A 26,696-nucleotide genomic window follows, 5' to 3' on the forward strand; every position below is an offset into this window, starting at 1 on the left:
ACCTTCATTGGACCAGATCCCTGCTGCAAAATCTACAAGAGACACATTGGTTGCTATACGCGATTCGATTATGTCTCATCTACTGGCTGCGCAGTCCCGGACAAAAAAACAAGCGGATAGGCATCGTTCACCTGCCCCCTCTTATGCACCGGGTGATCGTGCCTGGCTCTCGACCAAGCATCTCAACATTCGGGGTAAACGAAAGCTTTTGCCTCGCTATGTAGGTCCTTATAAGGTACTGCATTGTCTCAATCCTGTTGCAATCCGTTTGGACATTCCATCTCATTGGCGGATTCACCCTGTTTTCCATGTTTCCCTCCTCCGCCCCTTTGTACCTGGTACCCGGCTTTCTGTTGCTCCCGCTCCAATCGATGTGCAGGGGGAAGACGAATACGAAGTGCATGCTATACTGGACACTCGTCTGCGTCACGGAGTGCGATCTTACCTGATTGATTGGAAAGGTTACGGCCCCGAAGATAGAACTTGGGAACCGGCCTCAAATGTGCATGCACCCCGGCTTTTGCGTGCTTTCTTTTTGGAAAGATTGCGTGCCCGCAGGGGTAGTCGCTCTTTGCGGAGGGGTACTGTCATGCCCCGCGTTCCTGCACACGGTCGACTAGGGTCGTCCGTTTCCATGTGGAAGTTGCCTTGGCGACTATTTCCAAGCCGCTGGACACGCCGCACTACATTTCCCAGCATTTCCCCTTTTTGCGATCACATGACACGCCGACAACGCGTCTCACGTCCTGGGAAAGATACTCGTACTTAACTCAGATTGTCCATGCAACGGGTGCTCCTAAAACTAAGCAGTTAGTTGAAGTGCCCGATTCTCGTTATCCTGTTTTCTGAATCTCCTGGACCCGGCTCTTGCTTTAAGGACTATTCCATACGTCTCCTCCCTTACCATTTCTGGCGCCAAAACCCTCGACTGTTTCCCTTTGGTAATCGAACCCCTGGCTTTGTATACGGATTGCTCTCTCCTGCTCCTGTTTGTTGTGACGCTTTCGGATTTGCTTCCTCATCACTGAAACTTCCAATTAAGCTTTGTTTATCTCTGGCTGCTATCTCCACGGACTTCCTAATTCCCCTTCAATATTCTACGCATTCTGGATTGTTTAATGGTACTTTTCATTTTGCCACAAAACACATCACTCTACGCATCAACGGGACTATATGGACGCTTTCCTGATTCTACTGGTCACTACCTGGATTGCTTACCATCACTTCAGGGACGCTTTGCTGAAATGAACAAGGGATTGCTTTTTGGACACTAGCGGCGCCCTCGTGCCGTTCGGGTTAGGTGAATCTCTGCACTAACTTCTACCAATTGGGACCTTCTTCCTGCATCACCTGGTTTCCGTGGTGTGTTTGGACACACATAAGGGTGTGGGAATTCTTTCTGGCTAAGCAGGTAAGAGAGGGTAATTGTGGGTGGCTGGTCGCTGCATTTTGGGTAACCTTAGTTATTCTATTGAATCATTGTTTTTGTTTGCTCCCTTAGCTCTGTTGTCGCTGCTCCTGCCTTTTCGCTCAAGCCCCTGGCCTGTTAGTTATAATTAAATTCCTACAGGCTATGCTCTTGGGGGGGGGGGGGAGTCTTGTTTAGCATCACGCGCAAGGTGTCCCGGAAGAATCTGGTTCGCTGCACGTTCAAGCTACCCCAGAGCAGAAGGGCTTCCCGAGAGTGGATGCTGACTGTATCCTTTACACGACTGTATCCTTTTATAAAGTTTGTCTAAACTGTGATAGGTGGCTCTGTGAAAACGTGTTTACTATAATACCGCCTGATAATATGTTGGCCTGAAGCACACTCGCATCACACTGTAGTATTACGAATAGCTGGACCTGAAAGTGACAACTGAGAAGCCATTTTGTTTTGTCTGCCATTTTGTTGTCTCTCTATTTTCTGATGCTCTGGAAAATATTCTATCTCACAGGCCTAAAACATGGTAAGGTAGCCGCGATTTGAGCTCTGAAATGCTTACATAGGCAGGAATGTGAAGCAACTGCAATATATTGTTTGTCTTGCATCGTAGAACCTTGAAGCTGTGCATGAGCACGACTAATCAGCAAACCAGGTGCCATCCAGTCTCATTAGTGCTATTATAGAGGGCAATGAAATAAGAATTACGTGAAGCTCTATGTGCTCCTCCGCGGAAGCTGGTATTTTCTCTGCTTTAGAACTGTCTGACATTAGCCCAAGAACGCAGCAACACGATAACGTTAGTTGGTAGAGAAAGGAATGTCACCTTGCACGAGAACAAGATATTCCATGCAGATGCGCCTTGTTCCCAGACAGTAAATTGTCTTGGAAACAACGGCAAAGAATGTTGATTGTTTAGGCGAACAAACTACGCATATGATTTGTGAACCCTAGCTCATGAGTTACGCGCAGGGTGGCTGGGCAATGCTTTGATACTACGAATTGACCTGTATATATGTTGAAGCTTTCCTGATGCTCGCTCTCTCTCCTCTCACGGTGCCTGCGTGCACACGTCGTGGGGTGTTGAGATCCGCTTGGCCAAATGTGTACTTAGAATAAAAACATGTTTTGCCTTTGAACCTTGTGACTGCCGTCTCATTAGTAAATAGGTGTAAGCCTTAATTCCTTATTTGGTCTAACAAAATGGTGCCCAAATAAGGACCCTCCGAGTGATTCCCCATCGCAGAGTCAAGGACGAGGCCGTCGGTTCGGGATCAGAGAGTGACAGGGCGCCCCTGCAAAGTGAGAAGTGATTCCTCCGCAGATCTGCACACAGCCTATCCCTGAACGACGGGCTGCTCCTAGTAGGCATCGTGGCAAGGGTCCTGGAATCGAGATTTTTTTTGCCAGACACAACGATTTGCGTCCTCGGGACGATTGGTTGGAATCAGGTGAGTCGTGACCATATCGTAAATATCCTGATATTTGTTTGTTGGTAGTTTTGCACTTGCAAGTACAAACGCCCAGGTAAGAGTGGAAATTAACTATGCCTGGGAAATTGTCATCCTGCTTTGTGAGATTTTTCCATTGCGGAAGTCAATCTTTGGAACATGGGCAGCCCGCGCCACCCGAGGGGTCGCCGGCATATGAAATATATGTTCGATACGGTTTAGGGGCAATCATATTCAATGCAATTTGGCATATACAAACCAGACATCTACCTGAACTGCAGTGGCCGGATTTTGGCAGTTTTGAGCTTGCCCGCATGGAGCATTTAGAGTATGTGCCATTACGGGTAAAGGCTAGGCCTGCAGCATTTGACGCTGTTAGAGATTGGAGAAAGGAAGCAACCCAGCACCTGAAAAGAAGAGGGAAGCATGCACGTAGACATATGACAAATGCAGAGAAAGCGCTAGTGCATGACCAGCAGAAACAATCTGAAGTGATTCGAAGTATGGATAGGGCCTTCCAATTAGATGTGCAGAAGATATACCCATCTCAAGATTTGCATACATCAGACGAGTTAATAAACAAACTATTGAATGAGCGTAGATCTGATCCAAGTACTGACCCGACTGCACCGCCTCCCTATGTGTCCCCTCCTCTTGCCACTCCTGCACTAGCACCCGTGCCAATTGTTGCGGCCTCCATCCCCATAGTTCCATCCGCGTCGACGGCGTCATAACCTCCGCCGCCCACAGATCATGATTTGTATGTGTTATCTTTGCCAAGTGGTTCTGCTCCACCAGCAGTAGTTAATAAAGGAAGTACTGATCCTAGACAAACCCGTAGTATGACCAGCAAAGAACGAAGGGAAGAACTGAAACAGTGGGCTGGGACGTATATATAGATGGGGGTGACAAAACTGCTGCTCTGAGTGCAATGTCTGATCATGGGGGCATTCCCGAACAGCAGGTACCGATTGGAAGAATGGGAGTCTATCTTGCAGAGGTGTGGGGTAATTTGTCTGATACAGTTGTGCCACATGAATTGCGCAATTTGATTTTTCTTGCCCGTTCGAGAGATAACGCTGCGAAAGTACGAGAACATGTAGGACGGATATTTGTGTTTAAGAGAGAACTTGATCGTTTACATGAAGATGTGATGGATAAGCATGAACAACATACTTCGTATGTGCAGAAGCGATTCCTTCCCCCATTGAAACCCGTTAGTGAGGAAATGCGTATTTGTACAAGAGACGCACTCAGATAGATTCCCGATATTGGTATTTTCTCTGCTTTAGAACTGCCTGACCTTAGCCCAAGAAAGCAGCAACAAGATAACGTTAGTTGGTAGAGCATGCAATGTCACCTTGCGAGAGAACAAGATATTCTCCACAATGCAGATGCGCCTTGTTCCCAGACAGTAAATCGTCTTGGAAACGACGGCAAAAAATGTTGATTGTTTATGCGAACAAACTACATATATGATTTGTGAACCCTAGTTCATGAGTTACGTGCAGGGGGGCTGGGCAATGCTTTGATATGATGTATATATGTTGAAGCTTTCCTGATGCTCACTCTCTCTCTTCTCACTGTGTCTGCGTGCACACGTCATGGGGTGTTGAGATCCGCTTGGCCAAATGTGTACTTAGAATAAAAACATGTTTTACCTTTGAACCTCGTGACTGGCGTCTCTTTAGTATATAGGTGTAAGTCTTAATTCCTTATATGGTCTAACAGCTCAGTCTTGGTCAGTTCTGCTTCCTTGGATGTCCGTAAGATCTTCCTGGAGCTCGGGTCTGACTTAAAAGTGATGCACTCAATCTGGTGTTCCTCTCCCTGGCACTTTGGTTCCAGCAGCAGCAGCAGTAGAAGTACAGCCAGCTTCGAGACGATGTCACAGACAAGTTCACTTTGGGGTTGATTGGTCCCACGAACCCAAGGGGAGAAGTCGTCCTTGCAGGGCTTCTCTAGTCAAGGCGAATTCAGAGCTTCAGCACAGCAGCAGGGCTTCACCAGGCAAACCAACATTCCAGGAGTTGCAGCAGGTGTCTCTTTCAAGTTCTTCTTGGGATTCCTTCGTCCAGTGGTCCACTATGCCTTCCAAGCCAAAAAGCCTTGCCTTTTATGCAGGTTTCTCCTATTCATTCCAGCCTAGCTGTCAATCACACAGCAGGACAGCCAGCCGGCCAATCACCTTTGGGTGCATTCCTGTAACCAAGGGGATTAAGCACAGGGAGTTTTGGGCACCTCCCTCACTTCCTGCCCCTGCCAGACACTCTGCAGCCAGAGGCGGAATTCACTTGTAAATCCCGCCAAAGACAAAACGAACAAAGGGACCAATGCCACCATCCATTAATGATAGAAAGGATAACATAAAATGTTACATGAGAAACTAGACAAAGGGGATACTCAGTAACCCCTCCAGTACCCTATTGCAAGATAGCGTGTGCTGGGTCTAGAAAGTTACACATGTAAGTAAAGTCAATTTCACTTCAGTGCTCTTGGAAACAGTAGTTATCCATGAGAAGGTATTTAAACCTTGGGGAAATCTGAAAGACTTCCCGGTGCCACTGCACTGAAGATGCTGTGCGCCACAATTAAAAGGATGATGCCTATGGAGTTTGTCAGACTCCAAAACCAAAATAAACACAGAGTTCAAATTACAGAAAAAATACATGGGAGTGGGAAAAAGGTCTCACTCGCATCATGTTAGAGATTAAAAAGTCCTAAAGTCCAGCAAAAGTGCTGGGGGTCTCTAGGTTAGCATGGAATTAGCACATTTCTGAGAATTCTCCCTAACAGGGTCATTATGAGTATGCTGGTCTGGGGAAAATGCTAGTAAAACAGCAGTACTACTGGCTGTGGCATTTTTCCCGGACCGGGACTCAGAGTTTGCCGGTAGGGGCTGTGAACTATCTGCAGGCCTGACCTGCCAGGAGTTCAGGCCCTTACCGGCAAAGAACTTACTCTATCACTGACACCACTGCTACCGGTGATAGGGGAAAGCCCATTCCATGGAGTCCTATAGGAATTGAACTTACCGCTGTTGCCAGCACCCATAATATCCTGTTAACACTGGGATATCGGGTGCTGGTAACGGTAAGCACCGGCAGGTTACCGGCAGAATCGTGATGAGGCACAAAAAGTTGACAATGTTTTCAAATGTAAAAAGAAGTAAGTGCTCCAGTATTGGCATGGCTGGAGATGCTGTCCTGCCAGTGGTGGAAAGATGGAGGAATTATTCTCAGCTCATGAGTTTGAGAAAGATACCTTGCCCGAGAATGGGTTCAGCACAGAGGCATGCTCATGTTACTTGGTAATGTCAATACACATAGCATGCCACTATTAATACCTAGTGCAGACCTTAGAGGGGCCAATGCCCATAGCCATAGCTCTTGCAGTAGAGATGGACACCAAATTCTATACTGCTTGCTGGCATCATGACGGCAGTCCAGTAATTGGTCTGCGTAAGCTGGATGCCAGACAGATGAGGGGAGAAGGCTTAGCAGGGGGAGAGTAAAAGAGATGAAGGTAGGCATAGCAAGGGACAACAAAGGAGCGAGGAAGAAGAAAAGCAGTTGCACAACCAGCGCATCTGTGCATGTGTAAGGGGAGAATAAGAAGGGTAATCAAAGTGTTTACTTACCACACCCTTGGAGTCACTCTTCCCAAAACCTACAAACAAAGAAATGCAACGTTTAACCATAACAGAGATAACAATTCATCAGCTGAAGTGCACCAGTTTGAGTCCAATCATTTTCCAATTCGTTTGCATTTTATTTTTTGTTTTGCACAACATGCAACATATTATGGACCCACCATCGTCTCATTATAGAACTGCATTTTGTTTTGGGCCGTAGGAGACTCCTCAAATGTGTAGCCTATGTCTGCTTTCATGCCATAAGCCTTTCTCCTCAGTACTCTGACCAATGCTATTAAATCCTGGTATGAAAAATGGCATTTTGTGGAAATGTCCTTTAAAGAAGGCGCTAACCCTTGGCTCTCTTTTTGGGTTTTATATGTGATGAATCATCACCAAATTAAGATTTGGGCAGCAGAAGTTAGATCACAGGTTTGGTTGGTTTTTATTTTACTTAAGAGAAATAAATGAGGCTCAGGAGGGCAGGTATTCTTGTTAAACTTCAATATGGAGAAAGGATGTTTTATGTACAAATATTGAAATGTAATTATTTTGGAATAGGCTCTTTTCAGATGTGGTATTTTCAGCTTTCGTTGATGATTTGAAGGCCAAACTGGATGGGCGTGTAGAGGCACCAAGCTTTGGTGAGTAGTAGAAGTAGAGGTAGTAGTAGTAGTAGTAGTAGAAGTTGTCATTTATGAAGCACCTTTATCCGGTTCACTGTGATTTCATTGCAGAAATAACAGACGGAACAAGTTACTTACCTGTAACTGTTGTTCTCCAGCAGTGGAGTAACTTTCCTGAGAATGTTTGGGGGGACAAGGGTGGGGTGGAGGGAGGGTGGGTGGGTGGTTGGAACTTAGGTATCGCTTCGGCCAAATTGTTCGATAAAATGTGGTCAAATAATAGATTTGACTGAATTCGGTCACCACCATTAGTTTGAAGCTGAAGATTCCGAACATGAAGAGCTGGGGTTGCCGGGGTGTCCCCCACTCCCTATGTTCGGTATTTTTTAACTTCAGCAGTTGCAGGAGTGTCCCCCGCTTCCTAAACATTGGTGGCAGGAGACCCAAAAAAAAAGAAAAAGGGACCCTGTAGCGTCAGATCCGACCCGCGTTACATGGATGGATCTGATGCTGCAGTGTACCAGAGAGGCGGCGGATGGAGAAAAGGTAAGTAGGGGGGTTTATGGATGTACTGGCGGTTTGTGGGGACATGGGTTTGTTTTTTTGTACCAAGGTAAAAACATATTCACAGCAAAAATGACTAAAGTCAATTTTGCTGTGATTTTGTACTTCGGTCAAACAACCTAAATCCTTGAGCGACAACACTAGACTACAACACCACAAGAGTCCATTGCTGACGTTCTGTTATAACTTTCATAAGACTGGTGGCCTATCTTTAAAATGCAATTGGGCCCCCACACATCTCCAGCCGGCCTGCCATGCACCCAGTGACACAGCATAACATTCACAAACTTAATTCCAATAGAACATACAAACAATGCATTATTTATCATACATTCAGACACAAATGCACCCAGCACCTCCATTGACACACTGTGTACACACAACATTTATATGTACATATACAATAACACATGGAAACAGCGGTGCAATGTCCATTGAGCAGAACAGACTTTATCATCCCCTGATCCCTGACATTTTGGGCTAAGATGAATTGACCTAGCTGAACTATAAAACCATGGCCAAAAGAAACAGATTCACTGGAATGTCAGCAATTCCCTTGATTTTTCCTTTAATTCAAAGGCAGAAGCCATCAGTTAATGCAGTGCAGTGGGTGACCCAGTATTAATTTTTATATGCCATATATCTCCAAACGTGGGTTCTGCACATCACCTTATATGTGTACGTGCTGATAGATTTTTTCTACAAGATTCTCAATGATTAAAATTAAGGTATGTTTTCCTGTGTTCAAATGGCTCCAAGCAGTGGAGTACCAAGCGGGAGAGGCAGGGTGGCAAGCTTCCCACTGAGGCTCTTTTAAGAGCCATACCAGGACATTTGTCATTGGGACAGCTCTCCCGTTCGGAACATCAAAGAGGGCGCCCAAAGGCAAAGGTGTCCCGCTGACAGGACAATGTGTGCGGAGCAATTCCTGCTCAGCACACTCATTGTCCTGGCAGCAGGACACCTTACCCGTTCCGAATCTGCCAGGACAATGTCCCAAGGAGCTCCGGGCAGCAGAGGGTTCTCACGTTGGTCTGTATCAACAGAGCATTACAATGTGAGCAATTAGGCACTGATGGGAGGGAGGGTGGGGTTTACTATTAGCAGGGAGTGTTGTCCCTTTAGAAATGTGAATGGGAGGGAGTGATCAGAAGTGAGAAGGTTGCATAATGTTGCATGCTTTATGAAATAATGACTATGGCTTTAAAACCCAAGGGGGATTTGTTAGGCTCACATTAATCTACATGATGATATTGTGACTTTGCATGCAGAATGGGGAGAATAAAACTAAAGTCATTCTCCCATTGCTCAACAAATGTCTATGTCAATGTATATAGTGTATGGTTAGTTTATAATGAAAGGCTAGTTTATTATGTAATGTGGTTTGCTTCCAAGGCATTGCTATACATAATTATTTAAGCACATTAAATGTAAAGGAAAACCTTAATAAATATCTATATAAACTAAACCTGGAAAGATGTGCACGGTTGCTTAAATTGTCCACATACCAGTTTCACCATTTAACCAAGTGTGTGATCCTGAGCAAATCGTTTAATTACATTGTGCCTTATCTGCAGCTCTGCAAGTGACTCTGATTCACTTCAAAGCTTATGTTAATGTATCATGGTATTATAATGGAAAAGCCTAATGACTATAGAGTTGCTCCACATATAACAAAAATGCAATTTAGGTATTTTTCACCACAAAGTTATTTGTCACTTGGCTTGTTTATGGTAACTTATTCTAAAGTCACTTCCATGGTGCCTCTATCAAGGACTGATGATGCACATTACAATGTTCTTTTCTGTGAAGTCACTTCTGTTGGTGCAGTCCATATAATAATTAGGAAGGTTGCATGTATTTTGCCTCAGAGGGCTTGGACAGAGCTCTAATAGATGTGTTTCCTGCATTTGGAATGATCCTGTGGTTTTATTTTTGTAGTTTTGTGTCAAAATGCCATCTTCCACTAATGTTACCAAAAAGTAGATTGGGGCAGTGGTGGGCGGTTTGGGGGCGCCAATGAGACCATATGGAATTCCACACACTGCATTTTGTTGTTCCCACCCCCACTCTTACAATGCTGGCTAATGAAGATAGCCCATGCTAACTGCACTGGTCAGTCTTGACTCTATTAAAGACAAGGAGGCGAGCATTATGCTTAACTCTTTTATTTTGCCACCAACACAGCAATTCAAATTTTAATAAACTTTTTTTAAAAACAAACATTTCTTTTGCTTCCAGTGAAAGAAATCTTTAGTTTAAAAGTTTGTCTTTCCTTTGTAAGGCTCTCTACCGCTCTCCTACAAGTTCCATGAGCCTCTTGGTAAACTGTAGTCCTTCCTCCACCAATCCGGTGTCAGACCCTCCTATAAGGTCTACCAGCCCAAAGGTCCCTTCTTCTTTCTTTGTCTGCAGAAAACCTCCAGTCAGTAAACGTTCCAACTTTAACACTCCTTCCTCGATGCAACAGAGATTACAACTTGCCATCCAACCGGTCCAACGGGACAACTGATACCACTTCCGATTCAGCTTGTGATGTTATCATGCGGGCTTCTGTTCATCTCCTAGAAGAGACACAAAAATGACGTAAGGGAGGGAATGCGATACTCTGCTACCAATTAAACAGTTTCATAACCTTCAACAATGTCAATCTTATATGTATGTTTCGCATTCTTTTGGGTGGGATATAATGCTCGCCTCCTTGTCTTTAATAGAATCAAGACTGACCAGTGCAGTTAGCATGGGCAATCTTCATTCTATGACAAGACGGAGGCGAGCATTATGCTTGTTCAAAGCTCTGTACCACCCAGCTAGCCATTTCTGAGACTGGCTTGAAATAGAAAGTCTTAAAAGTCGATTCTGAGGACCAATCAACTGCTTTCATGATGTCTTGTAGAGACACTCCTACTGAGAAGGCCCTAGAAGCCATTGCACCCCTGACAGAATGAGCACCAAAAAGGGTTAAATCCATACCAACCCACTGCATAACTTCTTTCACCCATCTAGCAATTGTCGCCGTAGCTATAGCATGATGGGGCTTCCTACGCGCAATTAGCAGTTGAGTGACGCCTTGCGGCCTAATAAGCGCTGTCGCGTTCTCGTAGTCTTTAATGCATTGCGCAACGCATAACTTCTTGTTTTCGGGGAAATAGGGATAGGAAATCACTCTGGAATCTGATTTCGTTCTTTGCACTAAAGTAAACGCAATCCCTTCCGGATAGAAAATCTTTCTATCTATCTCTAATGCTTTTACGTCGGAAACTCTCCGGCATGCCGTCAGACAGAGCAACATCGCCAATTTCCCTGAAAGCTGCGACCTGGACAGTTGACTGTTCTCTGGCCATCTCATAAATAACTGTAAGACGTCCCGAACATCCCATAGGGAAGAGTATTTGGGTTCAGGCAGCCTCTTCAGCCTAATCCCCCTCAGCAACCTATGAACCGTTGGATGTTCTCCCATTGGAGCTCCTTCCACTCTGTCATGTCCTGCGGATAAAGCGGATCTATAGACTCCTAAGGTCCTGTAAGCGCAGCCCTCGAGAAATTTGTCCCCTAAGAAAGTAAGGACGTGTTCTACAGGTGCTGAAAGGGGATCCAACTGCAAGTTTGCGCACCATCGCGCCCAGGCATCCCATGCTGAACTATAGCTCCTGAAAGTGGAAGGCGCCCAGGAATCTCTGATGCAGTCCGCAACGATCTGCGAAATACCTTGCAGTTCCCATCTTTTCCTGAAATTCTGCACGCTATGAGATGCAGGGACCCCGCCTCTACTAGAGGGTGATATTGGCCGGATGGGCTGAGGAGGAGGTCCAGGCGATGAGGGATCCTCCTCGGAAAATCCGAGGAAAGTTCCATCACTACTGGAAACCAAGGCTGAGATCTCCAAAGGGGGACCACTAGTACCAGCTCTGCTTGGTCTCTGCGCACCTTTGCTAGAAGTCTCGTGATCATTATGAAAGGAGGAAACGCGTAGTGAACTGCCTCTGTCCACGACTGTAGGAACGTGTCTGTTCCCACTGCACCCGGGTCCATTCTCCAGCTGAAGTAATTGGGAATCTGTGCATTCAGTCTGGATGCAAACAGATCCGTGTGTAGGGGACCCCACACGCGGTTTAACTTGTGAAAGACTTGGGGCAACAGCTTCCAGTCGCTGGAATCTGTCAGGTACCGAGAGTTCCAGTCCGCTATGCTGTTTGGAGTTCCCGGCAGATACTTCGCCGCCACTGCTATCTGATGCTGGAGACAATAGTGCCAGAAGTCTTTCGCTAGCTCTGCCAGCATCTTGGATCTGGTGCCTCCCAGTTTGTTTATGTAACGTACTGCAGAGAAGTTGTCCATCTTTAGCACCACGGCGCACTTGACTCTGCCCTTGGTGAAAGTCTGAACTGCGAACGAGCCTGCTAACAGTTCGAGACAGTTTATGTGCAGTTGTAACTCGTTCTCTGACCATTTTCCTCCGGTCTCGATCTGACCGCATCTTGCCCCCCATCCTGCCCTGCTCGCATCGGATTCTATTATGAGCTCTGGCACGTCGCCGAATATTGCGTGACTGTTCCAGGCTTCCATGTTTTGAAGCCACCAGTGGAGCTCTAAGATTGCTTTGCTGTCTAGGGTTATCAGTTGATGGTAGCCCAGCCCTCCTTGTAAATGTCTGGTCTTGAGCCTCTGCAGGGCTCTGTAATGCAGGGGCCCTGGGAAGATAGCCTGAATGGAAGCTGCAAGAAGGCCTACAATCCTGGCTAGATATCGAAGAGAGATGACTTTCTTCGCTAGGGCTGTCTTGATCTCCTTCATTATCGCTCTCACTTTCTGACTCGGAAGTTCTAGAGTCGCTTTCACCGTGTCTATGGTGAACCCCAGGAAATCTACTCTCTGCAGTGGCTGTAAGTGAGACTTGTCGAGATTCACCAGAAACCCCCGAGAAGATAGTAAGGTGAACACCCAACGCATATCGTTGACTAGAGAGCATTTGTTCTGGTTTAGGATCAGAATATCGTCCAGATAGATTATGATCCGAATACCTCTTTCCCTTATAGCTGCTGCTACTGGCCTCATCAGTTTGGTGAAGGCCCATGGGGCTGAGGGGAGACCGGAAGAAAGGCATTTGAAGCGCCACAGCTCCTTGTTCCAGCGGAAACAAAGGTATCTGCGGTGGGCTTCCGGTATAGGCACTGTAAGATACGCAACCTTCAGATCCAGGCGCACTCGCCAATCCTTTTCGCTCAACAGGTCTCTGAGAAGATGGATTCCCTCCATCTTGAAATGATTGTACTTTAGCCATTCGTTTAGATTTTTGAGATTGATAACTGGGCGAATCTTCTCCTTTCTGCGCACAAGAAACATATTGCTTACAAACCCCGGAGAACATTGCGTCTCGCGCTCTATCGCATTCTTTTGGAGTAGTTTCACTAATTCGCTCTGCAGAAGCGCTGCATCCTGCCGCGATAGGTGCATTGGTTGCGGCTCTTGGCCTTGAAAGGGGTCGCCTAGAAAGTCTATGCGCAGGCCTGCTACGGCGTCCAAGACCCAAACATCGCTGGATAATGCATGCCAAGCACTCAGAAACTGTAGGGTCCTGCCCCCCACTTGTACATTCGAGGTACTCACCGCCAGTGGCTCCTGCATGTCTGTAGGCTCCTCTTTGCCTGTGACCTCTTGGAAACCTCGTTCTGGTGGGGAAAAAGGCATCTTGCCTTCCCTCCCAATATTGTGCTCTGTTTCCTTGGGACCTGTGGTGAAAGGAATATCGACCAGTCACTCAGCCCCTTTGGCGTCCGGTCCCTGAAAAAAACACGTCCTGGGAATATTCTTTTAATGGAGCTTTGAGCTTTTTCGAGGGCTGAATAAGTTCCCACGAACTGCGACATCTCTTTCACGAAGGCTTCACCAAAAAGCAGACCTTTTGCTCCTTGCCCCGCTTCATACAATCCTAGGTCGCTTAATTTAGAGTCAATTTTCAGGAGCACTCCCCTTCTCCTCTCTGAAGAGAGAGCGCAGTTGGCGTTTCCCAAGAAGCACATGGCTCTTTGCACCGAGTTAGCTAGAACCATAGGGTCTATGGGATTTCCAGTGTCCTTGGCTTTCTCAGCCAGATCCATAATCTTAGCCAGTGGGCCTGCTAAGTCCAGCACTTTGTCTTGGCACCCTTTCCACGCTCTATCCACACCCTTCCTGATATCTTTGGAAACTTTTGTTACAAAGGTAACCATTTTCGGGTCCAGATCAAGGGTCTCGGATAGCTTGTCCGGGAGGTCTGGGCGAGGACATTCCGCTCTCATGCGAGATCTCACTTCTCTGTCTAGCGGTTTGCGAATATGTTGCGCCATATAGAGCGCTACTTTTGGGGAGGGAAGCCACTCAGTGGATTTTGGGTGCCTAATGGCCTCCGGATCGAACATATCGTTCGTGTTCTCCTCCTGGTCCGGAATTTCTTCTTCTCCTGCCGCGGGGTGCCCTGGAGAGTCATCTTCCTCTCCCCCATCATCAGGTGAGTAGCCCTCATCTATATCCCCGATATTACTCACACCTGGTTTAGGGGGTCTGGGCTGGCATTCTGTTGATTTTGCCAGGAAAGCCTTCTTTAATCTTGCGACGGGACCCTCTGCCTTGTGGGGGTCCTGGTCGACCCTCCTTTCCTTTCTCGGGGGGGGGGGGTCAAAGAGTCCTTGCTCTTCCGAGCCTTACACCCCTGTTCAACCCCAGTAAGGGGGTGTCCAGTCGACGGGCCTTCGCCTGGGCTAAGCGCCCTCTTTTTCCTAGGGGATTTCTGCTCTTTTTGAAGTATCCATGCTTCAAGCATGTCAAGTCTTTGAGCAATAGGCTGCACTCCTTCAGTCACCGCTAGATATAGGGATTCTCCCAGTACCTTCTTAAAGCTGAGGGACAGCTCAGTTTCCTGGGAGAGGGTTCCTCCTCCCATTCTTCCTCTATATTCAGGAGTTCTGGAGTGTTCCCCTTCAAAGTGGGCCATAATTGTCCTTGTGTTAGCAAAGCTAACGTCTTTGAGTCGACTGCAATTAATTAAACCCACTGAATGAGGCAGCTGTAAGCTGCAGGCTTTCTGGAGCCACGTGAAGAGCAGGCTTCCCACTTTTTTTTTCTTTTTTCTGCTGTGTAGCACGTGCTCCGCGTCAAAATCGCATAAATATAACTTCAATTAACTTTTTTTTTTTTTTTTTTTTTTAACTCTGGGCCCCACGCACGACACCTTTCCTTCGCTCGCGTTCGTATTGTGAACGCCGGAAGGGCCCGGGGGAAGACAGGAAAGCTCGAGGCCTCCCGCTCCCTCAGGGTCCTAGCACGCGCCTGCCACGCGTTGTCCTATGGAGCGGGCTGGCTGCCTTACACAGGCGAGAGCGCCCGTGGCTCCGGCTCTGCCTCCACAGCTACCCGAGTCTCGGGTCGATTTATCTGTTCTGCGGCTCTACGGAGCCGTTGTAAGACAAGTGGGAGCGGGCGCGAAGGCACCGCTGCCCGAATACTAGTCACAGATGAAAATACTAACTGCCAAAATATAATTTATTCTTTTCTTTCTTTTTTTTTTTTTTAATATGAGCGCTGCGCTATAAACACTACATCAATCCATCATAGCTCGCACATTCTAACGAAAACGAGCCCTGAAATAGGCACTAGAAAATAAACACTTATCTGTATGTCGGCAGCAAAAAGAAAGAGGAAGGGACCTTTGGGCTGGTAGTCCTTATAGGAGGGTCTGACACCGGATTGGTGGAGGAAGGACTACAGTTTACCAAGAGGCTCATGGAACTTGTAGGAGAGCGGTAGAGAGCCTTAGAAAGGAAAGAAACTTTTAAACTAAAGATTTCTTTCACTGGAAGCAAAAGAAAAGTTTGTTTTAAAAAATGTTTATTAAAATTTGAATTGTTGTGTTGGTGGCAAAATAAAAGTTATGCATAATGCTCGCCTCCGTCTTGTCATAGAATCCCCCTGCTTAGTTTGGTAAGTGAAGCAGTTTTTGGTGGCCTGTAACCTGAACCATGACACCCATTTACTAATTTGCACCAAACCATCCTGAAAAAGTGTCTGCAAAACTCGAAATACTTTTTGCCAGTTTGGTGAAGATTATTTTTGGCGGCAGGGGGAAAAGTTATACAGGGCTCCTAGAATTCTGCTTTTAAGACAAAATTCCACACGGTTCCTTCTGCGTATCTAGAGCAAACACTGCTTAACAAAAGTTCAACATATTTGGAAGGCTTATAGCACTCAAATTAATTTCACAGAATTTGCAGAGTATGACAGCTTTGGGTCACAGGTTTTCTCAGCTTGACTCTTTCCACTCTACTTGGGAATGGCGCACCTTCCACCAACTTTTTTGAAATTAGGATGGTGGTGCTTTAGTAGCATCTGAAAAGTGGCAAGCCTATTTTAGAGGTGTTGCAGAGCTGTGGCTTGCCACAGAGAATGTGCCATTTGTTATTAGTGTGTCTTCATACCTGAGGCCTTAATGTGCACTGTGAGCTCTGGTCTCATTGTCCAAATGTGACACACGCCCTCACTAGGATCAGCCCGCAGCCCAGCCCCCCAACAAACATATACAAACACAATTTAACATTATTTTTTTTTAAAAAGTACCTCTGTAGTGCTCTGCTTTCAAATGCCGCCCGTCTCATGTTACAATGACCTAACCTCTTCGCTCTCACGCACCTCCAGACAGAAACCAGCAAGCTGAATGAGCTTCCTAGTCCTGTCTGTGTGTCGCACAAACACAAAGCTGGAAAGCTATTCTCTGCACCGCGGCCCCTGGAAGCACAGGCGCCAGGCCCTCCATCACCCAGTTCAGCACCTTGGCTGCTGACTTTGAGTGAGGCCAGCCAGGGTGAGGTGCTGGGCACCCCAGCCGGGCTCGCGCTATCCAATTACATAATTGATGATTGCGGCACCCCTGCCCTCCCTCCAAAAGTTGGGGGGGACAAAAGGACATTCCAGAGAAGTTGGGGGGGGGGGGACAAAACCCCCTGTCCCCCCATATAATTACGCCCATGTTCTCCAGCATGGGTCTGGCATGGATTCACATGCTCATGAATATTCCCCGTCGTCAGGCTGGGAATCCTCGGTAAAGAAAAAATCAGTATCAGTTTCGTTTCTGATCTGTCTTTCTTAGTAGTAACCAATCACTGGTCTCTGGGTCATACTTCCCCCAGCCAATGACTGGCCTCTCCCTAAGCCCCGCCCCTGGCAGCCATCCTCAGATTTGGTAGCACGTAAAGTGGCTGTATGACCAAGTGAAGAGCTTCAGAGCGGTAGGAGGGAGGGTTTGCATGTGAATCCATGCCAGACCCATGCTGGAGAACAACAGTTACAGGCAAGTAACTTGTTCCTTCTCCAGCATGGGGTCTGGGATGGATTCACATGCTAATGAATATAAGAATACATAGCAGTACACACATGCACAACCACGGGAGGTGGTAAAAGGCTCAACATTAAGCAACTCTTACCTCCTCACCAGGCCCACCTTCAGGTGAACAGGTTGCGCAGCACTGCTTGGCCGACCCTGGACTCCTCCCTGGAATCCTGGTCGACGCAGAAGTATCTCGTGAAGGTGTGCGTTGACCTTCATATAGCAGCCCTGCAGATATCCAGCAGGGGCACACCAGACAAGAACGCCATGGTAGCAGCGATCGCTCTGGTTGAATGGGCTCTCGGACGGCCGGGCAACGGTCGGTTTGCCAACCGGTGACAGTGCATGTTGCAGCCGGAGAGCCATCTGGAAATGGAAGCCTTCGAGAGGGCCTTCCCTTGGTTCACATGTCCAAAGTTCACAAAAAGCTGTGAAGTCTTCCGAAAACTCTTCTTGCGGTCCACGTAGAACTTCAGCGCTCTAGCTACATCCAGCGAGTGCAAAGTCATCTCGGCCGGCGATGAAGGCAACGGGAAGAAAACGGGCAAAACCAAGGGCTTGTTGAGGTGAAAGTCGGACGGCACCTTGGGCATGAAGGAGGGGTGCGTCCTCAGCACCACCCTCGTCTCGTGGAAAGTCAAGTATAGAGGATTGCAGGATAGGGCCTGGATCTCTCCCACCCGTCGTGTGGAGGTGATGGCCACAAGGAACGCTGTTTTCCACGACAGGAACTTCAACGGTGCTGAATGCAGAGGCTCGAATGGTGGCCCCATGAGCCTGGTCAGCACCACGTTGAGCTCCCACGCCGGGGCTGGAGCCTTCACTGGCGGGAATGATCGGAACAGTCCTTTCATAAATTCCTTCACCAGGCAATGAGACCACAGGGATGACCGTCCCGCAGTTCTGGTGTATCGGGAAATCGCTGCCAGATGTATCTTAATGGAAGCATGAGCCAGTCCAGCCTTGGCCAGCGACAGTAGATACGGTAGCACTTGAGGGGCCGTAATCCGTAGAGGGTTAATCTTCTGTGCACGGCACCAGACAGAAAACATCTTCCACTTGTGTCCATAGCACTTGAGAGTTGAGGACGCCCTGGCCTTTGCAAGAACCTCTCTGCAGTCTGCCGGGATATCGTACCCTCCAAACTCTAGTGCTGCAGGAGCCAGGCCTGCAAGTTCAGCGACCCCGGGTCGTGATGAACAATGGCACCTCCTTCTCTGGAGAGAAGATATGCGTCCGTCGACAGTTTGACTGGGAACCAGACCTGCCTCGGCCACGCCGGTGCGACGAGGATCATCCTGCACCGGGACCTCTTGAGTTGGTTGACGAGTCACAGTAGCAACGGCAACAGAGGGAACGCGTATAGAAACAGGCCGTCCCAAGGGAACGAAATAGCATCGCCCATGCTCCTCGGCTGTGGGAACCTGCTGGCGAACCTCTGGCACTTGGAGTTCGTCGCCGTCGCAAAAAGGTCGATCTGGGGTTTGCCCCATCGTTGGAAGAGTCGATCCACTTGATCCTGGCGCAGTTCCCACTCGTGGCACGAGCGCAGCTCCCTGCTGAGTGAGTCGGCGATGGTGTTTTTTATTCCTGCCAGGTGGAAGGGAACCAGAAACATCCCCTGGGCGACGGCCCAGTGCCACAGATCTTGGGCCTCCTTGGATAGGGCTGGGGATCTGGTGCCCCCCTGCTTCCGTATGTAGAACATCGTGGTGGTGTTGTCGGTGAAGATCCTCACCACCTTGTCCTTGAGGAACGGGAGGAACGACTTGAGCTCCCAGAACACTGCACGGAGCTCCAAGATGTTGATGTGAAGAGACCTCTTCTCCGGGAGCCAAAGGCCTCTTGCGTGGAGATCTCCGGTGTGGGCCCCCCAACCCTCCAGAGAGGCGTCCGTAGTCACCGGCTCCTGAAATGCCGGGGTTTGAAAGTCCGTGCCCGTCGTGAGGTGAGCCCGGGTGCCCCACCATAGGATCGCCTGACGGAACTCCTCGTCGAGGGGGATCCTGTCCTTGAAGCAGCCCCCTGCCTGAAACCAGGGGGCGTCGAGGAACTCCTGTAGCGGACGCATCCGAAGTCTGCAAAGGGGTACAAGGTAGATGCACGAGGACATCATCCCGAGAAGGGACTTGATGGACCTCACCCTGGCCACGCCCGTGGCTAACAGTCGCGTACCTTGCCCAGGATGGTTTTGGTCCTCTCCTCTGAAGGGGAGGCCAATTGCTCCACTGTGTCAAGCTTCGCCCCCAAAAAAAGTGCTACTTGCGACGGAACCAGGTGGGATTTGGGGTAGTTGATGGAGAACCCCAGCTCCGTGAGCAACCGGACGGTCCTCGCCATATGATCGACGGCGAGTTCCCTTGACCTTGCCCGGATTAGCCAGTCGTCCCGGTAGGGGTAGACGTGGATCCCCTGCAGGTGCAGCCGCGCCGCCACTGGTGCCAGGCACTTGGTGAAAACCCTGGGTGCCGACTTTAATCCGAACGGTAGGGCTCTGAATTGGTAGTGGTGTCCTTGAACCACGAACCTGAGGAACTTCCTATGCCTTTTTAGAATGCGGATGTGGAAGTAAGCATCCTCCAGGTCCAGCAACGATAGGAAGTCGCCTTCCTCCAGCTGTCCCAGTACGTGCTGGAGGGTGACCATCCTGAATTTCTGCGCCTGGATGTATTTGTTTAACCAACGCAGGTCTAGGATGGGGCGGCAACCGCCTGTTTTCTTTCTGATGAGGAAGTACCTTGAGTATACTCCGGGTCCCGGAGCCTCCAGGGGACGAGCTCGATGGCACCTTTCTTGAGCATCGCCTTTACCTCCAACAGCAGTTGAGGGACGTGATTCTCCTTCCTGGCCACGGGAGGGATGGAAGGGCACTTCTTAAGGAATTCCAGCGAGTGCCCGTTGGCCAGGGTGTCCAACACCCAACGATCGGTGGTGATGGACTCCCACACCCTGACGAACTTCGTCAGTCGGCCTCCCACCGGGGTGCTTTGGTGGGGGCCCGACCACCCGGCCGGGTCAGTCTTGCTTGGAAGCGGCCTTGCCGCCTTGGCCTCCTTGGCGACGACGGCGGAACCCCCTTGCTTGCCGCGACCTCTGTAGGCCTCCTGGGAAGAGGAGCGGGCCGCCTGGAGGTAGGTGGAAGAGCCACCGCTGGATCCTTTGGAGGCACCCTGTCTGCCTCCAGAGCTTTGAAAGGGCCGTCGCTGCTGAAGCACCCCAAGGGCCCGAGCCATCTCCGAGTCGGTCTTGATGGCCTGTAGAGACTCATCCACCGCCTTACCAAAGAGGTTGTTGCCGTCGAACGGCATGTCCAACACTCTGGTCTGGATGTCCTGGCGAAAGTCTGTCGCCTGGAGCCATCCTCGTCGTCGGAGGCAAACTCTGTTGCCCAGTTGGCGAAATCTGGCATCGGCAATGTCCGATGCCACCGTAATGGCGTGATCCGACGCCACCTCGCCCTCCTGCAGAATTTCTAGGGCCTCCGCCCTTTTGTCATCAGGCAGGAAATCTAGCAGGGGAGCTATCTTGAACCAGAGCTCCCTGTCGTAGCGGGCCACGATTGCTAAGGCATTAGCCGCCTTAATCGTCGTCGCCGCCGCCGAGATGACTCGTCGTCCCATAGAGCCCAACTTCTTACCCTCGCTGTCCGGCGGGGAGGTGGAAGTTGAAGCCGCCGCACCCGCTGCCTTCTTCTTAGCCGCTGCCGAGACGACCGAGTCCGGCATGGGCTGGGCCCTGAGGCACAAGGGAGTGGCATCGGGGACTTCTTCTCGTACCTGTCCCTCTTGGCGGGTGTCGTGGCAGGGTTCTTGTGGACAGCAAGCCCCTCGTCCCAGATGTCGTCGAGTAAAGGCACCGCGAGGACCGTCTTCCTCTTAGCCTCTCGTCGTTGGTACAGAAACCCCTCCTTTTTCTGTTCTTCAGAGCAGAGCTGGAAGAGCTCGGATGCCCTGGTTATCATGGCGTGGAAAGAGCCAACCTCGTCGGCTGGGGCCGCCCGCCGAGGGGGGGTGACGACGGGATCTCATCGCCGCCGTCATCGTCCGCCCCCCGTCGCCGTATCCTCTCCCGGCGAGGGGGATGAGGGGTCCGCTGGTCTCGCAGGCACGAAGGGCAGGGCGGGGTGGATTCTCCTCCGCTTGTTCGGAGGGCTTCCTGACAGGCCTGGTTCTGGCTCCTCCGTCGGGGTGCGTGGTAATCTCGTCCTTATCTCGGTACATAAGGATTGGATTGCCAACAAAATGGCCGCCAAGCTATCCTGGGGCTCGGGCAATGGCTGCGATGGACGGGATGGCCGCTCCAATGGGCCCTGTTTGTCGTCCTCGTCGCTATCTTCGATCACGTCAGCAGGGACCGTCCCCTGGGATCGAACCTTCTCGAACCTCTCGTTGAGGCCTATGGACCTTTCGTTGAGGCCCCTCTCGGTCTCCACCAGTTCCTCCTCAGAGGCTGATTCCGAGTCTGTAACGGCCACCACCCCCCCCTCTTTTTCAGCCGGGGGGTTCACGGGCGTCTTAGCGATGGGCTGGAAAGAGGATTCCCTCCGCGGCGGCAGGGATACTCTGGGCCCAGAGGCCGTTTCCATTGGCGTAGTCTGAGCCGGCTATGCCAGGGTCGCAGCAACCACTTTGGTAGAGGCCTTAGCCGGGTGGATCAAGGCCCTCACCACCTTAGGTGCGTCCTGGGCCTTCGCCTTGGGGGGAGGGTCAACGCCTTGCTCCCCCTTCGAGATCGACCGGGTCCGCTCCAGTGGCCTACTCGGGTTCTCGGACTTCCTCTTCCCCGACCCAGAGCGCTGGCTCGTGGTCGAACATGCCCGAGAAGTAGCGCCCTGCTTGGCAACCGAAGTGCCCGACCTTTAGGCGCTCCCGGAGCCTGCTGACTAGCGGTGCTTGGCCTTCAGTTGGGCCTCCGTCGCCGGGGTGCCCTCAAAGGACTTAGAAGCCACCTCAGACTTCTTCTTCGCCTTCTCACTTGCTGTGCCCTTCTCCAGCCAGGTGGCGAGGCGGGAACAACAATCTTGTTTGGTCCGTTCCGAAAGGTTCTTGCAGAACGCACAGTCCTTCTCCACGTGCGTCTTGTCCCCATGGAGACAGTAGAGACATCGCGAATGCTCGTCCTCCTTGAAAACGTTATATAATCCGCATCCAGGGCAGTTCCTGAACAGCTTGGATCCGGGCGTCAAGCTCCCTTTGTCCTGGGCCATGTCTTTGAGGTAGTCCGCAGATCTTCCGGAATCCTCCAAGAAGTGTAAACCTGATGAAAACTTCACCCTTGAGGGGCGTAGAAGAATTCCGAAACGGGTCCCCGTTATCGGAAGTAGAAACGGTGGAGCTTGAGGCTCGATTAAACCGGAAAAATGAGAAATTCTCCTGAAAAAACGTGAAAACGCAGTAAAAAACTCGAGAGCTAAACACGAGGACTCCCAACACTTGAGCGTACCGTAAAAATCTGAGGATGGCTGCCAGAGGCCGGGCTTAGGGAGAGGGCAGTCATTGGCTGGGGACAGTATGACCCAGAGATCAGTGATTGGTTACTACTAAGAAAGACAGATCAGAAACGAAACTGATACTGATTTTTTCTTTACCGAGGATTCCCAGCCTGACGACGGGGAATGTTCATGAGCATGTGAATCCATGCCAGACCCCATGCTGGAGAAAAATAATTATAAAATGAAACCGCAATGGAAAAAGATGATGCAGTGCATGAATGAAAATGGACAACTCAAAACAGTCCTTGCGGTCCTTGACTGCTTTCACATTTGAAGTTTTTAAGCACTACAGGTAAGGTTGTAAAACCTGGTCTTTAGTTGTGTTAATTTTCTTTCTTTAAATTTCAAACTATTGAGTATAAAGAGAAGTTACTTAACTGAAACATTAACACCACAGCTTAAGCTGTCTGATAGCTTTTCATGTTCTGAATCCTCATGTCACCTACTGATTACTATTAGGGTGAATGTTCTAGGCTGTACCTATGGAAAGATGTCTTGTCCTTTGTTGCTTCTCCTGACTGATTTACCAACCCTTTTGCCCTGATGAGTCCTAATCTGCTGCCTCATTAGGGACATTACTTGTTTACCCGTGCCACCACAGGGTTAGAGTATCTCAAAGATACATTTTCTCCCGTGTGAGTATCCATGCACAAACAGTTGTATGGCTACCTGGTTTGAGGCAGATGGTACCCTTTTTAAGGTTTTTATTCAGGCAAGTGGTACCTTAATTCATAAATGATGTGATTCAGCATGCTAAACCAGCATGGTGATCTAAAGGATGCTCCCCTGTGTTAAAGATCTAGTGTGAATTTCACAGCAGGCCTTGTCCCTTTGTGTGAAAGAAAACTGATGAGACCACGTATGGTTATGGGTTCCTCCTGCCTCAGAAAGTGAGTGCAAGGGAAATCAATATTAGACCTGGCTGGATACGTGAATGGTGTCTGGGATTCCTGAGCCTGATCTACAGTCAAGTGTTTGTCTGAAAAGTTGAAAGTGACAACAACCGGTGATTGGGTGGCTGCCAAATGTTTGAATGGATGCATCCTCCTGATTGGAAGCTGGGACTGCACACAGCTTCCAAAAGTCCTATATACCATTGGCATTTGCTCTATCACTTTGTCTAATCTTGGGACAAGTCTGGAAACATGAGAAGAACTGAAAGCTGAAGATGATTATGAGGAAGCCTTCCTACTGAAACTTGCCAAAACTAGCGTGACAGCGCTGCATTGCTGGGGTCTGTAGTTACTGGACATCTCAAGAGACCAGAGGGGACCGATGGCTCAGTAATTCCCTCCCCCAACCTTTCAGGACCAGCTGATTTGAAAGCCTCAAAGGTCCCCTACTCCTCGAGATGCCTTGCTGCTCATTCCTGCGTGGGTCAGTCACGAAGAAATTGGAGTGCAGGAAACCCCTGAATGCTAGTAACAAGCAGCACCCAAGGCATAGTGTTACAAAAACCAAAGAACTATGAAAGATGTGTTGGGACTCATAGGAGTCCTGTGCCCAGGAATGAGTTTCTATGGGTAGTAGACACATGTGGTGGGCCACTTGCACACAGTGGGAAGCCATAGGTACTTTGGGGGTGGCAGCAGTAGACCATCAATGATTCATGACACTATGCAAAGAGGTGAACAAGAGACTTGCGAGCTGGCTCACATGGAGGAGAAACTGGAGTAGACAAGCAGCTTGCGAACCTGCTCACACCTTTCCCCTCATTCTCGCCTGCACTGGCAGGCCACTGGAAGATTAGGATGTTCACGGACACAGCAAACCATGAAGAATGACGAGAACACTCCACCCAAAGCCTCAAGAAACATAACAGTGGGGCCACCAAGGTAGCGCTGCAGTCTTGAAGATGGAGGTCAGTATCTTTGAACCCTCTGCCTGAGCATGCTCTCCCAATTAGCAATCATAGAAATCAGGGTAAGTCACAGCTCATTCGAATAATGAAAGGGGATGTAGAACACATATGAAGGAGGTGGCATTTCAAGACCCTGGCCAAGCAGGGGACCCGAGGCTAAAATGGGATCGAACTAGCCCATAACAGGGTTTATTGAGACATTTAAAACATTCCAGGCAGTATAAAAGGGGTAGGAGGAAACAGTGTGGGAGTTTGCAAGGAGAGCTGGTGCTAGTAAGGAGAAGCCGAGAAGAGCAGATGCCTGGGCAGTGCACCCAGTCTTGGGGCCACTTTGCCAGGGCCACTAGGGGCTAAGGCCCAAGTCCTGGCAAGGGTCTGAAGAATGTGGGCTACATTGACCCACTGAACAGAATTCCTCCCATCTATAACAAAGCTGCATTTCAGCAGAAACAGCAAAATGGCTGCGCTGGCTCCTGTGCGCACCATGGCTTCAAAACTGCATTTTGCAACGACAAAAAAGATGGCTGCACCATCTTGCCAAGCACACATTGGGCAGGGTGGAACAAGGGGGCACACTGAGGGAGCGTGCCAGTGTGTTCTTACATATACAAAGGAAATAGAGTGAAAAAGCAGAGCTGTTTTGCTGCCAGCACAACGTTCCATGGAAAAAGGGAATTATTCACATTCAAAAATGATGCCGCTCTGATGCTCTTTTCCTCTGATCCCTTATCACAACATGTTATTAATAAGACCCTGCTATGCTTATCCACATTCATATTGCGCTCCAGCAGACAAGCATAGCTTCTGAATGACAGGCCCTGTCAAACCAAATCTGAGAAAAATCCACAAAAGCTTTATTTCAGCAGCACGGAAAAGCGCTTAACTTTTGCTACCAAGCGTCAAAATCACTGTTTGAAAAGAAATCATAGCTTTCTGTGCACATGTCAATTTCATGGCGACCTTTGCCTTGTACAGACTGTTGTGTAAAACAAGCTGGCTACAGCTACAGAACAATATTGGAAAGGCAGATGCAACAACCCAATTTAAAAAGAAATGCCAGCTTTCACCCCATGTGTCAAAATGGGCTTGTGCAAACTAAAGAAAAACAAATGCCCATTTTAAAAAGTAAAATGTTGAATGAAAGCTTGTCTTTGCCTAGCAATGTGAAGGGGTTGGCTGCTGGGAAACACTTATGGGCTGTTTATTCAACAGTCTTGTTTTTTGATTCAGGACCAAATAAAATAAAATAAAGGTTTTAAACTCCCTTGGCCAGATTTTGCAAGCTCCCAAAACAGGTTATTCCAGTTGGCAGAGCTAAGGCTTCCCCCAAAGAAAGGGAACCACCATAAACTTTCAGGTTTCTGCTAAGAGGATGACAGAAACAAACGGGGCCTCTCTCAGTAGATACTAACACCTCTGTGATAATTACCAGGTTGGACCGAATCTGGTCTGGGCTGAGCTGTTACGCTCACCTGGCTCCCACAGGGGCGTCTATCTGAACTGGACAGTTGCGGTCTCCACCAATGTGATGCGTAGTGCCGAGATGACAGACTGGACTGGCCCACCTAGCTTCGTTTGCTTGGCCTGTAGGAGTATTCTTCTGCAAATGGAGAAAGGGAATTAACCACCCGTGGAGTTGAGCGTTAACCCCCACCCCCGCTGTTCTCCCCACTGATCACCTTTAATGTCCCCTCTTATAGTCTCACCTGATGGTTTGGAAAGATGAGCTCTCCATCCTGCATTGAGCGCAGGGGCGCGTAGATAACCAGTTGCTTCACTGGTTCGAAGGAATAGGTGAGTTCCAGAACAATAGTGACTCTGAGATTTCCGGCAAGACGCCGTAGGTTTATAGTTCGTAAGAGTTCAAATGTCTGACTTTCACTCTTGTCCGATTCCTTGCAGGTTGCAGCTTGACCCTAGCGAAGAGTTCCTCGTGGCAACTGGTAACATTCAGGTAAGGATTTGTATTATCCAACACAGTTTGATAAAATAATGTCAGTATGTAACCTATTGCTTTCTCCCTTATTCAGGTGCTGAGAGAAATTATGAAGTCTCGGGGAATAATGCCTCCGGCGGTAAAGTTAAGTAAATCTATTGTGGTGAGGAGGATTCCCCATGTTTGTCCCTTTGTTTCACCTTGCTGTCCTTTTGTTTCCTCTTAGGGGCCGGGGTACGGCGAAGATGCGGTGGAGGCTGCGCCGACCCGCGGAAGAGGAATAGTACCCCCGGCGGTAAAATCAGGTAAGTCTATGGGGGATAACTAATATTGCCTCTGTTTATTCCCTTGGCTC

General features: G+C 49.0%; 1 protein-coding gene across 6 annotated transcripts in view; it reads right to left on the reverse strand.

The window, feature by feature from the left end:
• CALCOCO2 (calcium binding and coiled-coil domain 2) overlaps positions 1-26,696 on the reverse strand; it is a 746,974-nt gene that overhangs the window by 74,735 nt on the left and 645,543 nt on the right. For 4 of the 6 annotated variants that reach the window (XM_069634588.1, XM_069634584.1, XM_069634582.1 and 1 more), the window contains one exon: positions 6,515-6,543. In XM_069634588.1, the coding sequence (XP_069490689.1) occupies positions 6,515-6,543 (29 nt within the window). Of the gene's footprint in view, positions 1-6,514; positions 6,544-9,850; positions 10,263-26,696 lie in introns of those variants that run through there. The other 2 variants (XM_069634590.1, XM_069634589.1) reach the window with 1 other exon arrangement.

This window comes from Ambystoma mexicanum, chromosome 13, assembly GCF_040938575.1.
Source record: "Ambystoma mexicanum isolate Mex_15411 chromosome 13, UKY_AmexF1_1, whole genome shotgun sequence".
NCBI classification, from domain to species: domain Eukaryota; kingdom Metazoa; phylum Chordata; class Amphibia; order Caudata; family Ambystomatidae; genus Ambystoma; species Ambystoma mexicanum.